The 16,669-nt window shown below is 48.5% G+C and overlaps 2 protein-coding genes across 2 annotated transcripts; one reads left to right on the plus strand and one right to left on the minus strand.

Annotated features, from left to right (window-relative positions):
- Positions 1 to 4,850: 4,850 nt before the first annotated feature.
- On the minus strand, positions 4,851 to 8,350 carry LOC143359767 (uncharacterized). The gene is made up of 6 exons (XM_076797974.1): positions 7,980 to 8,350; positions 7,486 to 7,887; positions 6,591 to 6,836; positions 6,424 to 6,489; positions 6,275 to 6,367; positions 4,851 to 4,904 (listed from the first exon to the last, which is right to left on the minus strand). The coding sequence occupies exons 1-6, from the start codon at positions 8,247 to 8,249 to the stop codon at positions 4,851 to 4,853; spliced, it is 1,131 nt and encodes a 376-aa protein (XP_076654089.1). The 5' UTR covers positions 8,250 to 8,350.
- Positions 8,263 to 16,057, plus strand: LOC143359480 (uncharacterized). The gene is made up of 4 exons (XM_076797419.1): positions 8,263 to 8,425; positions 12,894 to 13,139; positions 13,204 to 13,819; positions 14,794 to 16,057. Exons 1-4 carry the CDS (start codon positions 8,263 to 8,265, stop codon positions 16,055 to 16,057), a joined length of 2,289 nt encoding a protein of 762 aa, XP_076653534.1.
- The last annotated feature ends 612 nt before the right edge of the window (positions 16,058 to 16,669 follow it).

Raw genomic sequence — 16,669 nt, forward strand, 5'->3', positions numbered from 1 at the left:
TGGCTTCAACTATTAACTGGCAAAAAAAGATTTTCCAAAAAAAGAGTTGTTTAACATTAAGTAATATGGACTAACCTGTAGCCCCTTTGCGTTAAGATCATTTTTTATTTATGGAGGAATACAAAAAATCCTTTGAATAGCTTCGATCTGGAACTAATCGTTTTGGCAAGTTATAATATTGATCTAGCTTTGTGCAAAATTTCATGAGACACTTCGAGATGCTTTCGCCGCAATTTAAGTTTAAATATCAACTTTCGGAATTTCCAAGAATGAATCGCGCGGAAGTCACGATTATTTGATGTTTCAGGTGAAATTTTTAAGGGATACATATCAGATAATAAAAAAAATGTGACATTCATAGATATAAAAAAATATTTATATAACCATTTTTTATGTTAAACAAACAAAGTTTTCGTTCACTGGACCACTGTCGCAAAAATGCAACATGTATTTTTTAGTAGTGATCCAATGAACTTTATAAAAATAATTTATGTAAGATAAAAAAATTGTTATTGAATATTTTTTTATACATAAAAAATTAATAAATCATGTGCACTTCACGTTTTTCTTTATTAATTAGAAATATTCCTAAAAAATTTCACCTGGAACATCAAATAATCGTAACTTCCGCACGATTCACTCTTGGAAATTCTGAAAGTTGATATTTAAACTTAAATTGTGGCGAAAGGGTCTCGAAGGGTCTCATGGTTTTTTGCACAAAGTTAGATCAATATTACACCTTGCCAAAACGATTAGTTCCAGACCAAAATCTATTGAAGTATTTGTTGTGTGCTTCCATAAATAAAAAATGGGTAGAAAACAGAGATTTTCGATTAGCCCGTATTACTTAATGTTAACAACTTTTTACAAAAATTTTTTTTTGCCAAATAAGCGTTGTACCTGTGGCAATCTCTCCACAAATTGGTTGGATAGTTACGTTTTTACAGATTTTTTGCCGCTTTTTGGCCATTTGCCGCCACTGTGCGGCGTGGTTCGCCATTCTCACGGGACGAGGAAAACGAGAGTTTTTGGGGAGGTCGACGACCTCCGGACGGTTCAACGGTAACGACACTCCGGAGACGAGACCGGAAACAGTCCCCACGCGTGGCTGACATCGCATTACACAGTTTTCGCGTTACGATGCCGCCCGGAACGCAGATTTACGAGCTTGTCGTACACCCACGTGTTCCGATATGACCTACCGCACCCTTTGCGGGGGCAGGGGGGTTGCACGTGCCCACCCCCACGCGAGAAACCACGGAAGTACCTTTCTTTTTCTCTCGGTGAATTTCTATCGCGAACTCGCCGGCGGAAATCCTGACCGACCGAGGAGAAACGGAACGCTAATTAATTCTTTGAAGGAAAATAAAGTCGAGCGAGTGAAAAAGTTGTCGGAGCTGTCGTCTTTACGGCCCACTTCTCTTCGCGCGGGCGTTTCCAGAAGTACATTCGAGAAATATCTGGTTTGCTTTCGGTACGAATTAAGAGACAACTTTTAATTCGGTGGGAGGATCGTCGTCGACGGCGGCGGACGCTGAATCTAGATCAATTTCAATGTGCCCCGGCTCGCTTCCGCGTTTAATGCGCCGCGGAAACTTTATTCTTAAACGCTGGATCTAGCCTTTATCGCAATGCTCCGTGTCGAGCTAATAATTCACTAGACTTTATCTCGCCGTCGCACTCCGCGACCTTCGCCGTTTTCGTGTACATTGCAACTCGCGCTTTTTACTGCCCCGCCGTAAGTTAATAAGATACCACCGAAACTCCTCTCGGAACTATGCTTTTTCACGCGGCAACCTGTAGATCTCCGAAAATTATTCCTCCGTTTCGTGCGAGCCCCAGGCGCGTTATCCCCGCGATAGACTTACATTAGATTTAATTAAAACGTCTACGGTACGCGGAAAACAGTCCTTGCTTTTCCTAGACATTTTGCCGACTACTTTTCACCCCTTGATCAAAATCTCCAAATATTATATCTCTCCCGTTAATTTCCTGTAACCCCTTAACTTGTACGCTCGAGTTAATTCTTCATTTTTCACACTCGAATATAATCGAGAATTGAAAATAACAATGTGAAAGCAAAGAAAAAAAATCGTTTCATTGATATTTATCATTTACGTGGGATTGTAAGCTATAACACTTATTTATTCAAGAATAAAATATAGCCTTTTTCCCTGGAAGAAAAGCGCAGTATATCAAAAATTGATTTCTTTGGCCGGTTTAAAAAAAAACTGTGCATTAAGCGGTTAAATCGAAATGAAATTCTATTTTATTCTAGGCAATATTTAGCCCTCGGCAAAGCGTTAAGAAGTTAGCACTCTTTTCGTACCTAGTAAACTATAAATATGAAAGAAATTCCAATCGTTGTAATCGCGAAATAAATGGGGGGTTAAGAAGAACAAATTTACAAGTCAGCAGCGAGGAATGGCGAACGAGGGCTCGAGACCGAGAGTAAGTTTAATCCCGCGAACGAGGGAGCACGGGAACAATACAACGAATCGCGGGAACTTCCAACGATTGCTCGTTTAAACCGCGCTCACATTGTCTCGGGTGAAAGGTCGAAGTTGCGAGATCGAAGCGGAAGCTCTCCGGGAGATCCGAATTCTCCGAGGGTCTGCAGCTTGCGGTTGTCCTTCGCGCATCGTTCGAAGCTGCGGTTCCGACCGAACGAACGCCGTTGCATCCAGCGCGAGTTAACGTTTCAACCGGAGCTCGTAAATTGCATCGAATCGACGCGGTCGAATCGGGACATGCATCACCGATAATGTTCCCGGCGCCTCGCATGCGGGAGAAAACCTGCAACCGGAATCAAACCTGGCTTAACCGCACGATGCAACGCGACAGGAAGATAAGAGAACGAACGCGTATTCAATTTATTAACCTGTGTCCACGCTGAAGGAACATCGGTCACAATTTTTGATTCATTATCACCGAGGCGATAAGAGGTTGCTCCAGCGTGGTCACAGCTCTACGATCATGGCATAACAGTCAAATTCTGTTTCCTTGTTACCGGTACAGTGATTTCTCTCCAGGGTGTTCGTTTGAAAACTTTCCAGCCGAATATCTCGAACAGTATGAAAGATAGAAAAGTGTAAGAAACGTGTGCAAGGATTTCGAGAGGGGAAGATGGACATGTCAGTGAACGTAGGGGTGCAACGAACATAACTTTTCTTTCTCTCGTAGGAACAGATTAGCGTCGAAGACCGCGCAACTCGTGGGACGACTCGACACGTGTCTTGCGGCGCGTTTCTATGGTTTCGTTCGCACTGAAAACAGGATAGCGAATTACCGGCACGATAATTTTTCAAACGTCCTGGCCGTGTTCAGCTGGTACGTGGCGTGGCGCGGCGCACGCGACCTCTCAGCGTGTAATTAAAATAAATCTGTTCCTGGCGATCGATCAAACGTATGCCGTAGGCTCGCGTGCCTGTTGGATCGCAAGGTGCATCAGCGATGCAAGAGGATTGCGCGTTTTAATATAATCGAGCCGACAAATTCGCGTGCGGTGATCGTGCCCGTGCTCGCGCGTATCTCCGCGAGAAAGAAAGCCGACGGAACAAGGGATGACGCAATTTTCCAAGCTGATGGCCCAGAAAATTGCTGCACCGCGGCGGCCGCCCGTTGGCGGTTGTCCAGTGTCAACGATTTTTTCATGTTCCCTGGAAAATTCCACCGGCGACATCGTATTCAATTCGCCGAACGTTTTGTCTCCCGAGGCGGCGTTCGCCGACAAGCTGCCTCGCCGAAGAGGACCGCTCGAGAAGCTACTCCACGAAGCGCGATAATGGCCGGCGCGAGTGCCGAAGCGTTTCTTCGCGTTCGGGAACAAAAGGATCTTTCGCTGCATCCCTTTTTCGGAAAGTAATTAGCGGGCTCTCCGCTCGAGAAGTAGTTCCAGTAGGCCCGGGAGAGACAGATTGCGCCGACCGGAAACCGTGACTTTGGGAAGGGATCGATCGAACGTCTCCTCTTAATAACCACAATCATTCTTCCCCTTCGGGGATTCACAAAGCATCGAAGAGCGTCTCGGAAAATTAATATCGCGGTTATCCCGGCTGGCTCGGGGAAAGCTTCGAAAGCGGCACAATTTACTCGGGAGTACAGCGTCGGCCAAAAGTTTCGAATTCCAGATGGTTTCTGAGGCTCGGAAAGTCTTGCGTTCTTCCCCCGGTGAATTATGAGGATCGCATCCGAAGCTACTCAATCCTGTTAATTGCTGTCTTATCTGTTCCGAAATAGTCGCAATTCCGGAGAACGTTGAATCGGAGCTGAGAACCAAGAAGCCCGTCACGAATTAATGGGATGATCGTCCAATTTTGTTAACTTCTCTCCCATCTGGAAAGATTCGTAATTTCGGAAGAAATCGGATTGCCGCTAGCGGTGAACGACTCAAAGGCGGATAAATTGGATCCGAATGTTCGCAACTACGCCGGACCGTCGCAGTTTAAAGATTAACAAACGCTCGCCTCAATTTTCAATGCTACGCAGAGCAATCCCGTGTCTGTCCCGTTTCTGTCGGCAGTGTACAAGGTACGAGCAACGTCACCGGCGTACGTACGAGTTTTTATCGAGTTCGAACCTACGCCGCGGAAAAACCAATTTTTCTGGCTGGTAATTTCGCGGAGGCACCTTTCCCCGGGTAACAGATGCAATTCCAATTTGGAAATGCAGTTGGAAAAACGCCGCGGATTCGGGGACGCATAGTCCGGGCGTACTACTTACCGAGGGAAAAGTGGTTTCGGACGACCCTGGAAAATTGTCGGCGAAAAATCCGCTCGCCGGTCGATCCAGAAGAGAATCCATTCTATCCGAGTGATTGGCGTGGTTCTCGTCGACGTCCGCGCTGACTCCTAAGAGGGGAACTGCAGCAGGATGATCAGGTAAGTCGACAGAACCCCCATGATCTGCAAAAGATTCGTCTTCGTCGTGTATTTAAGAAAATTAATTTGCAGTTTTATTCCATGCTGCAATAAACCGTATGAAAATATACAATTTTAAGGATTTAGCAAAATCTATAATAGAGATAGAGGTATTCAATTTTTCCGTGGTAATCGTCCGCAAAGGGTTACTCCTCACGGATTTTGATGAAACTGAAAGATGTTCTCAAGGTCATCATTGTGGACAATTGGTTCCTATAGATGTAACCAGCGGTCTCTTTTAGTTTCCGAGATACAGCGAATTCTCTGTATATGTCGCCGAGGCGAGGCTGATAAGTGTCGCGGAATTATCCCCACTACCGCGGGTATACCTCGCGAGGAAAGCTCGCCTCGCTCGCTGTCCTTTTTCTACATTTGGCGCTGATCGACTCCTATGCGATAAACGACATTAGGACCCGTGTCGCTGACATATATCGAGACTTCACTGTAACAAGAATTACCAACGTTTCTTCGGATTGTTATTTGAAGGAATCGAGAGGCTGAAGCGTTAATAATTTCCGAAACTTATCGAGTAGCTCGAGAATCTCTGTAACGATTGAACGGCGACAATTAACGAAGATCAAGGACGTTCCAGCTGTTTTTTATGCGACAAGGAGTAATTTGGTCGAGGGAAGAAGTTTCTGTATATCCAGAGAAACGAGGAGCGACATTATCGCAGCAAACAGGCTATGATTTGGTTTGTTTTGTATCGATCCAACGTAAACTCGTGCAGCGACATTAATCGAATCGCGAAGTGAAACGTCCCCGGGATTGCTGGCGGTATTCAAAGCTCGCGATTATTGCATGTCGTCGCCGAGGGAGATCGTGTCCCGGCCGTATATCCGGTGCAAAATTGGACGGGCCGAGTGTCGCCGACTATTACGATCTGGTTTGGTCGTGCGAACCGGGCCGGAGTATCGAACACCGAATTATGCAGCTCGAGCATGCAATTCGCAAACGCGGCTCGCAAAATTCGAGGCTCGATGCATCGTCAAGGGACGTCGAAAGAAGAAGAAGAAGAAGATTGGGTAATTATTTACGACAGGGCGACCTCTCCGATTTCAATGGCCCGCAAACTTTGCACTTCCGCATTTGGCTAGGCATTTGTCGACAAATTTTGTTGCTAAATTCATACAAAACAGGGACCAAATAGACAAGTCTTCTGCTCGCAAAGTGTGATACAAACATTGCGCAAAATTTACTCGGAACAACATTCGGCTAACTGGGTGGAAAAATTGTTCAGAGCGATGAACATCTTGACAACATAGTTCAAGGTCACTGATATCGCAGAGGTAATTACCGAACACTGAGAGCTTACTCAAGACGCGGAAATCTCGCGCCAGGAGAAACGCATTTACCGAGCACAGCAGCAGCAGGTTGACGTTGAAGAGGCCGCCGGCGGAAAACTCGAGACGTCGGAGCAGAAAGTGCATCGAGGTGCGTATCGTGTCCTGCAAAGAGTCCAGTCGTCAACTGGGAGATAGTTCGGATTGGCGATGGTACTCACGTCGTTCGGGAACCTCGTCATTATCCTGGCGTCCCACTCGAGAAGAATCGGGCCCATCGAGTTCGCCTGGAACACACACAATTAACCAGATCGTTCGGTGATCACGAGTTTCCGCGGTTGCGCGTCCACCGTGTTGTCAACGGAGGATCGAAATCATTTGGTCGTACCTCGGTGATCGCGTAATCGCAGCCGATGATGATCGCCAGGATCTGCATACAGAAAGCGACCAGCCATATGCTCATATTGGCTACCAGACCCCAGGTTTCGATCGACCACATGTGCATGAAGATGAAGTAGAGATTGCTGACGCTGTGCACGCACAGATCGAACAGCCAGAACAGCAAGGACCACGAGTAGATCGAGGCGAGATCCTCGGCCATCGACATCAGCTTGCTGTGCAGCTCCTGGGCCGTCTTTTCGGGACAAAAGATATTAACGACTTCTGTGTGCCAGATTCGGTCCATTGGTCCAGTTGCTGGATTCGGACATTTACATTCCATTGTTTTAACGTCGCGCGTCGCGTCGCCTGGATCTAGACGAGGCCTGGACAACTGGTGGCTCGCGTGCCACATGTGAGTCCTCCTACTTGGAATGCAACTGGACCAATGTAGACCCACCGTAAGGGGGCCGGCAGGCATTTGGCCTTGACTGTCACTGTCTTAAATAAGTAAGTAATTAATTAAAATGCATACCACCGTGTTTGTCCATGTCTTTGCTACGTCTGTATAGAGCCTTTTTTTCGATACGAACACTAAATCTCACGAAATTAAGAGAATCTTTCAGCGGCAGCCATCTTGTGACGTCATACTTGCTTCAGAGTTCGAATTTTCTGCCGAATATTACAAATTACTCCACGATGAGGTAGAAATTCGCAATTTGGGCTCCATCCAGACGTAGATTGGACTTTTAGGAAACACAATTGACCACTTCTAAACTGCTCATTGCAATATTGAAGCGGCAGGTTTGTCTAGATTTTGACCCTTGCATACGTATATGGATTTCAAACCATGCCATGTTACACGTGACGCATGGTTTACAGGTAGACGAGACAAAGTGGCGAACCTTCCTGCTGAGGACGGAACTCTTGTAGCCGACCCGGGCCGGCAGGTTCTCCTTGACGATCTGGTTCAGCTGTTGGAACCGTTGTCCAACGAATATGACCATCCCGCTGAACTTGTAGACGGAGACCGCGGTGCCCACGTACATGCACATGTAGCTCACGTTGAAGGACCAAGTTTCCAAGTACGCGTACATGCCGCTCTGATTGACCAGGGTCCAGACGACAATCTGGCTGACCAGAAGGATCCACGCCCCTATCTCCACGGCTCCTTCTTTCCGCGGGTAGCCCAGCTGACGGAGTTGATCGTCGAAGTCCTGCAGATCGTTCCAGATCTTGACGAACCTGCTGCGACTGAAGATGTTCGCGATCAGCTCGTACATCACCACCATGTAATTGACGATCACCTGCGGGGGAGCATCGTTTCGTCCAGAAAACGCTTCAACGGTAGAAACGGATTTGAAGGATTATCAATTATCGTTGTGTTAAATTCTAGGACCTTGTTCGTTTCGACCACGTTCAGGATAGACTTCTCCCGTTTCACGCTGGTGAACCTCAGGAACACTATGTACATGATGTAAGTGTTAATGCCCAGGAAGGCGAACGTGAACAAGAAGTAGACGGTCGACGGTGTCATCCGGTCGGCCGTGAAATCGTACGGCGCCATACCGAACACCCTCGTCGTCCAAACCAGAGGATAGATCGCCGAATACAACGGCGAGTAAGGGCCACGGTACACTATCTCTCGGTTCTTCGTCTTGGCCGTCATCTCCGCGTACACGATGTCCACGTCGAACAGCTTCGCAGGATTCTCCGGTTTCGGACGGATCACCTCTTTCCTGGCCACCTGTCTCGCCGGATCCCGGTGCAGCATCCTCTGGATCAAACAATTCATCCTCTCCGCGGGATCTGCGAACCTCCAGCGGCAAGAAACGATTAGTTCGGGTAGGTCAAACAGAGACTGACGTAAAATTTAACACTAGGTTTACGGAACACTAAACATGACTATTTTACATTACTTTATAATGAAAACTGTATCAGTGATCGGCTCTTTCGCACAATGGCAGACATTATTGTAGCAGAGGGCTATGCTGCCGTTGGATATGAGTATGTTAATGTTGATGACTGTTGGTTGGATCCTGAAAACTGTATCAGTGATCGGCTCTTTCGCACATTACTTTATGAAAACAACATGAATCTATCTATCAAAGTTTGTAGCCATTTTTTTTAATTACACATCTTGTGCGGGCACTTTGCCGCCAAAGTCTTACCGTGTTGCATTCATTCTTGCAACGCACGTTTTGTATTTTTGCAACGCATGCCTATCCGATTTTATTGTCAAAACATCACAAAAACCCATCGGTAACAATAATCCATCAATAATCCGTGAAAAACGACTTTAGTCGCTTCCCGCGCAAGATGTGATAATATATACCCAAAGAAATCAATTTGTTAAATAATTGCTCACGGATGCATTTTTACAATCTCAATATTCGCAATTTAAAAACATTAGAATCCGCCATTTTGACGGGTCCCGTAAATCTAGTGTCAAATAACTTTTCTGTGGTCAGTTCTTTCCGTTTTACTTTCTCGTATGTTCCAGGGTGTTCCTTGAAAATTTATGATGGCTTCCTTTGGTACCTCGGAGCGTGGTTTTTTATTCTTCCTCCCGATTTGTTCTCTATGGGGCCACTCAGAGGCGCGGATCTACATCAACAAACCCCACGCAATACAACAGCTGAAATTCCAAATTTGCAACCCGAAATTTTACTATCTTAACCCTTTGCGGTCCTATGTCTGCTCTGAGCCACCACAGCAAAGAACCATACCGATCTTATAGTATCCCCATAATCTTAATACGACCGCAAAGGGTTAAACGTTACGTCAAATCCATTGGAAAGGGCCCGTGTTTCCCATCAAGAAAAGGCAAATTATTCGCGGAAAATAGTATTCCATAAATAGTGAGAAAAAGTCTGAGTCAACAGTACTTTGTTGCTAAGAAGGATGCACAACAAAAATATTTTTTTACAGAAGTTAGTAACCCTGTGGGCCACCCTGTATAGGTGTACTTATCTGCGACAGCCACGAATCATCGACGATCCGTCACCGAATCCGAGACGAGCCAATTTCCCCTCCTTCCGAATAACAAATATAATTTCAACAAGGTCCGTCCGATTTCGCGTGATCGTTGAAAGACCGCAAACGCGACGCGGCTGCGGCCGCGATTAACGCCGGCATTCGTCCGTTCCGTAATCAAACTTTCACGAACATTACCATGCGAAACGTTCAGCTCGAACTTCGTAAAAGCGGAGACCCGTCGCGGAGAACGGTTCGAGCCATTTGCGAGGGAGCAATGGTTGTCGTTCGACCGAAAATTCTGGCACTTTGGCGACACCCGGAAGAAAGCGAAAGAGCCTCGTGTTGCGGCGCAGGATCGATCAGCCGAAGGTGCGAAACGAATCGCGCTCGTTCTCGCCGGTTATTAGTCAACGTTTCCGAAGCGCGGCCGCTATCGATTTAAAATATTAGTTTCGCGGGGCCATCGAGAGAGAGAGAGAGAGAGAGAGGAAGAAAATTTCCGGGGCGCGGAGCACAACGGGCACGCCGTTTCTCTCTTGCGAATTCGTTTACCCTCTTGATTTATCGTTCCGCCGTCGGTCGTTTGTTCGCTAACAGTCTAACAGACCCCGGAATCTCCCCATTGACTGGCCCGTAAGCGCGTGTACACTAGTTCGCTGTGCCGGGGAGGGACGGTGGCTTTCGATCAAAGAGAATTAATGAACCGGTCGCGGAGGAATCGGGTCGGAGGTTTGCGCGTGTTCGGAAACTCGATTTAAATCATCGCGGAATTCCATTGTCGCGAGAAATATCGCGATCGAGCCGCAATGATTCACGGCTCGATCGAACGGCCATTCTGGACGCTTGACGAGCCGACAATGGCCGGTGTTCGAGTGCGAATCGGCGCGACGGGACCGTGTATCGAGTCGCAGATCCGCGAGGAGCAGGGTCGAATTTGCGGGAGATGAAAGCACCGTGTCCGGGTTACCTGTCGGCGGCGAGGAGGAGGCGTTGCGATCGAGCACGGTCGTCGCCGAAGCACTGGCCCTTGAAATCATTCCCCGGGGGCAGGAGCAGCGGTCGAATGTCTCCGAGCAACCGTGCAAATAAACGGCGTTGCTTGTCGCGATAAAGCGCAGCCGGGGCAAACAAGCATGCGGCCGCGCGTCCGCTCGCCGTCGGATATTAGTTTAACCTCCGATGAATCATCGAATTCCGATGGATCGTCGATTCTCCCCCGAAAATAACCACGTGTGTAATCGTGAGATTCGACGCGACGCTTCGACGTCCACCGATTGCGAACTGGGACGCTGCCGGACACGGAACGCGGACGCAAACGACGCCCGCTAATCTCCTATGCAGACCTCGTAAACAAGCGGCCGCGCGTCGTGCTCGCGAGCCATTTGCCGCGAACAGGTACTCGTTAACGAGTAATCGTTCTATTTTCCCGCTCGATATCTGGCATCGCCTCCTCCTCGGCAAACGAAGAATATTGCGCGTTGCGATCGCATCGGTAGGCGTTTCGGCTTATAAAATAACAATTGGAACTTGTTCAAACAAATCGTGCCGCGATAACGAGTCGGGGGGTACCCGGTGTACAGAACTCGGGCTAACGTTTAGAAAACGAGATTTCGATTATTCCTCGAACCATTACGGGATCTTTGATATAATCGGCTAGCGAGGATCTACGAGAACGCTGGCGTAATTGACTGCTGCATCGGTGAACGCGATCCTCTGACGGCGCATGCAAATTTAATCGCTCTCGCCCCTTTACGGCCACTTCTGGCTTATGACACTCTGCGTTGCATTCGTCATCCCTGCCCGTAAATTCGTTTGCGTTACATTTCAATTTATAACTGTGACTCTCGACAGTTTCGGTTTGCGCAGGCCGTAACATATTCGGCCGAGAGAAACTTTTGGTCCGGCATCGTATCCCGCATCGAATGAAAGTTTAAACTTTTAGATTTTTCGATATACCCTCGTAACATTGAAACGAGTGAATCGAGGGGCTTTTCCTGGTGAAAATGAGTCCAAACTCGAGTGCAATGGAACAATTTTTATCGATACTTAATGTTGATAGAAAATAGCCCGTAAATTCGTTTGCGTTACATTTCAATTTATAACTGTGACTCTCGACAGTTTCGGTTTGCGCAGGCCGTAACATATTCGACCGAGAGAAACTTTTGGTCCGGGATCGAATCCCGCATCGAATGAAAGTTTAAACTTTTAGATTTTTCGATATACCTTCGTAACATTGAAACGAGTGAATCGAGGGGCTTTTCCTGGTGAAAATGAGTCCAAACTCGAGTGCAATGGAACAATTTTTATCGATACTTAATGTTGATAGAAAATAGCCCGTAAATTCGTGGACACTGGTGCCTCGTCGTGTCTCGAAGAATCGATATGGGATCTAAATTGTTGCCTCAGAATCCGACAACCGCCGCCGTCGCCGTCGTCTCGAGACAAGAATCTCGAATTCGGAATTCCCCCTCGCGGGATGTCAAAAGTTCGTATTTTATTTAGCTACAGCAGCGTCCATTGTGCGCCGGCAATGTTTCGTCTCATCTGAATTTCAAAAAGACCTCGGTGCTTTCTATGATAATGCCTTATACATGATTTCATAAAAACGCGGTGTTTAAAACCGCGCCTGACGAGATTCTCTGCCGTTCTTCGCTTTATCTTTCGCGCAGCCGCGGCTACGCGGACGCTGTTACTTTTATAGTTTTCCGTCGCGATTTTAATCCAGACCGAGCCGGTAATAAAGACGGATCACGTGATGAGGAACGCCGTAACGAGGAACGACATCCGATCGCAAGAACGCCGCGTTCGAACGTGATTAATTACCCCGGGAATTATCCATCAATCATTAGACACCGCGAATAGCGTTTGACGTTTAACGGGTATCGCTGGTCGGCGACGCTCGATAGCGGGCGAACAAAGACGCCGCAAAAAGCGACCCCGTAAGACTAATCTCACCCCTCTGAAGGGGTTGCAGCGCGAGGTAGCGCGAAGCGGCGTGAAGCATTACAAATGAAAATTTACGGTGGAAAATGTCTCGTCAGGACGACGCCCGGAGAAATGCAATTTAACTCGGCGCGCACGATGAATGATACTCATCGAGCGGTCAACACACCGGCCGGCGAGGCGCGTAGGCCGGGCCTGTCCATGTCCATGAGAGTGAAACCTATTTTTATCTCGGGTCTCCAGCAAATTGCTTCGCCGGACGGGAGCCGGATTAAAACTCGTGGCAGCGAGAGTCGAGTTCGCCGACGTTTCACCGGAAAACAATAAACTCTCGCTGCCGACAAATTCCGATTTTCGAGAGAGACACACCGCCGTGAAAATGTCGTCGCAGAGTCGAGGCTGGGCGTGTTCGACAATCGAAGGTCGCCGGCCGAGGAGAGCTGTCATCCCTTGAACGATTCGTTCCTCGCTCGACGAACCATGATGAGAGAAAAGCAGTTGACAAAGTCCGCCATGAAGATCCTGAAGCACGAGCTGTTCCGGTGGGTCTGCGAGAGACACGCGACCAACAGCGTCCTGGACAAACGTCTGCTGTGCGAGAAGGCGCTCGAGTTGACGAAAACCTTCGAGCTGACCGGTACTCCCTCGTCTCGTGAAATTAACCGATCGATGGACCGAGATCCGTTCTCCTGCGATTCCAGGTTTCAAATGCTCGAGCCAGTGGATATCGAACTTCCTGAAGGAGCACTACATCGTCACGGAACCGGCGAATCAGCTGCGATTGAATCCGGTGTTCAGCAATTACCGTGACTGGATCGACATGATGAGATCCACGATCACCAGGTACAAGTACCGCGATCTCTTCCACGTGGACGAGCTGAGCATGTACTCGGACGTTCTTCCGTGGAGGATCTCGTCGTCCAGCAAGATCGTAGGCGATCCGGACGGCCGCACCACCTCGCGGAATCGAATCACCGTCCTGCTGGGCTGCAACTCTTCGGGATCGACGAAACTGCCGCTGGTCGTCTGCGGTCCGTACACGTCCAGGACAACGACCAAGGATCACGTCTACTGCCACAGCGAGGGCAGTTCGATCAGCGACGACCTGTTCAGGGACTGGCTGACAGACCTGAACGATCGTATGTCGCGGGCCAATCGGAAGATCCTGCTGTTCCTAAGGCACAGCAGAGGCCGGGCCCTCAGGGACTTCCCGCTGAGCAACGTGAGCCTCGTTTATTTGCCGAAGGACTTCCCTCCGCTGCTGCGACCCCTGCGGAAAGACGTGTTCCACTATGTAAAGATGATTTTTAGGCGAAGGTAGGGAATTGTATCGTTGGGTGCTCGGGAGTTGGCACAGAGACGGTAGAAGTATGTGGAAGGCAGTACTATGATTCGATTCTGTAGGAATATTTTAAGAACTCCTACGTCTCGGGTGTGACGTAACGGGTGGAGTGATTTCGCACCGATTTCGCTAAAGTACTTTATTTTACTTTGACAACGCTACTCTTAAACAACAATTCAATACTCAATACTTTAACGCTCGCAACTCTCGCTTCTCTAACTCTCGCTCTACCGACTCGCTCTCTACTGATTGACTCTCTCTCTCGACTGACCTAACATCCCTCGCATTCGTCCCTTTTATAACAAGGCTCTCTTTCATTCTTCCTCCCTTGCACTCTCATTCTCTCTCTATCAGTTTCACATGCATTCGGAAAACCCAAACAGTCACGTACGCCCTGCGCTTGGCGCCCTTAAACACTCTACTCTTGTCACCGAGACCCAAACACTCTTCTTTCACACTTCGGCCCAAACAGACTTCCTTTCACGCAGGACCCAAACACGTTGGCGCCACGATGTCGCGTCCACAGTCACTCTAAACAATCACTCTAATACAGTGTCTCATTCATAACCCTACAATTCAGTCCCTAAAACTCCGGTACCAAGACGCGGTCTCGCGAAGACTGCCCTTAACCCTTAACGGACCAATGCCGCCATATAGCGGCATGGCACTTTTACTTACCGGGTCCAATGCCGCGTATATGGCGGCAAAAATCAGATTAATCAATAATATCAATATTGAAATGTAAAAATGTATATAAAAATGTTGAGTCCACAGTTTCCCTTCGTATGAAAACTAGCTTGGACCCGGTGGGAAGTGAACTTGAAACACTTCCGGACCGTTAAAGGGTTAATATTTTGGGACCAATCGCGGACTACGTCAGCTCCCGAACTCCCAACAGTGTCTCGTGTTTTCTCGGGAGCGCGGTGAAATGAGAAATCTTGAACGAAAGGTACGCGGAGAGGCTGAAGAGGCACACCTCGGAGTGGAACCTGCGGGACATCCTGGAGTCGTTGATCGAGGCGTGGGAGACGCTCCCGCAGGAGATCGTGGTCTACAGCTTCCAGAGGACGCACTTCCGGACCGACGACAACTTCCTGCACATCGACTGCGACTGCTGGAACAGCCTGCACACGGGCATCTCGTTCAAGAGGTTCGTCATGTTCGACGACAATCTCTCGGACGAGCCGCCGTCGGCGTCGGACAGCGGCCGCTATCACGGCTACAATCTGAGAAGAAGTAGCCGAGAGGTGGTGCAAGTCAACGAGGACAGCGTAGACTCGATTCCCGACGAGATCGAAGGAACGACGATGAACGAATCCGCCCGAGATCATCCAGTCGAATCCACCGAGTCCAGGACTTCCGCGCCGAAGGAATCGGAGCGTGTAGCGGCGACTAGCCGCGACAAGTGCCACAGCGGAAGGCGAGGTCGTTCGTCGGAAAACCTGGAGCAGAAAGGGCCGACCGTGTCGGAGGAGCACGGAGAGTCCTTGAACAGAACCTTCGGGGAAACCTCTCCCGAATTTCCTGCGGGGATGGAGGGCGGAGAGCAACACGGGGCTTCTAGAGACACGCCGGGAAGTATTATGAATACCTTTGCCGCGAGGGACTGTAATGTCGGGCTTGCAGGGTCGATTGCCAGCGAAGTGTTCAAACGAGACTCGCATCCGGTGCACAGACACCAGGCGGTATCGAATAACGTCACGGGATCGGTCCAGGCGATCATAGACAAAGCTTTGACTCGGACTACCACAGCGAAGGCTGATTATGCAAGGAAACTGATCGCCGACATCTACGCGTTGAATCGAGAGCCTGGAAGCAGCACAACCAACGACCCTGAAACCAGAGAAGACACGGTTAACGAAGGAGCAAGCATGTCGTCGAATGCACCGGCAGAATCCTACGAATCCTCGAAGGGAACCGCCGAAGAAACTTGTTCGCTGGAAGGAGCAGCTCCCTGCCAGACGATGAAGACCGAGACCGCGAAGAAACGACGCATGTCCTCCGGTACGAATGTCTCGGAGGGCGACTCGGACAGCAGCATGTCCGCTAAGAAAAAGCTAAAGACCGATCGCGAATGGTTCAAGGAGTTCGAGACCACCTTTGTCTTCGGCAGCCAGAACTCCGCTAGTTGTTCCTCGAGCCAGGAACGCAACGACAACATGGCCGTTTCGTGCACCGTGAACGTTACGCCCTCGGCATCTCCTCGAAAGTGAAATTGTGTTGAAAAACCGCGGGTTTAACTTTTAAACCGTTTTCGAGCGCTATGGAAATCTTTACTGGATACTTCCGTGGTAATACAGGGAGACCCACCGTGTACCAGCGAATGACGATCCGCCATCTTGCGAGTAAAACTATTATCTCGTAGGATTCGTGCGCGTTGGCGCGAAACGTTTGAAAAAGCTTCCGGAACGTCCGAGAATATTCGAATATTTTTTACTCGTACAGCCACTATTAGGCACGATTCTCCAGAAAATTGGTCGAGCAGATTGTTGCTCGAACGCTTGATAATTCTTATATCGTCAAATGTATATCTGAATGTATATCTGAATGTTCATAAATACTTTCAAGAATATGTGTACCATTGCTGCGGTAGTTGCTCATAAATAATGCGAAATGGACGCCGAGGCTGTTGCAGAGATCGTGCAGGCGATGCTGAACGATTTACGACGTATACCTGCGCCGTCGTAATAACTCATTCTCGTCAGAATCCGGTCGCAGCCCTTGTGTACACCGGTTCTGTTGCGATCGCAGCTTGACCGTTAATTTTTCAACCCCAAACGCTGGTATAAAGAAATGTACCGGTGTACGTCGACTTATTGTTCGCA

This window comes from Halictus rubicundus, chromosome 12 (genome assembly GCF_050948215.1).
Source record: "Halictus rubicundus isolate RS-2024b chromosome 12, iyHalRubi1_principal, whole genome shotgun sequence".
NCBI classification, from domain to species: Eukaryota; Metazoa; Arthropoda; class Insecta; order Hymenoptera; family Halictidae; genus Halictus; species Halictus rubicundus.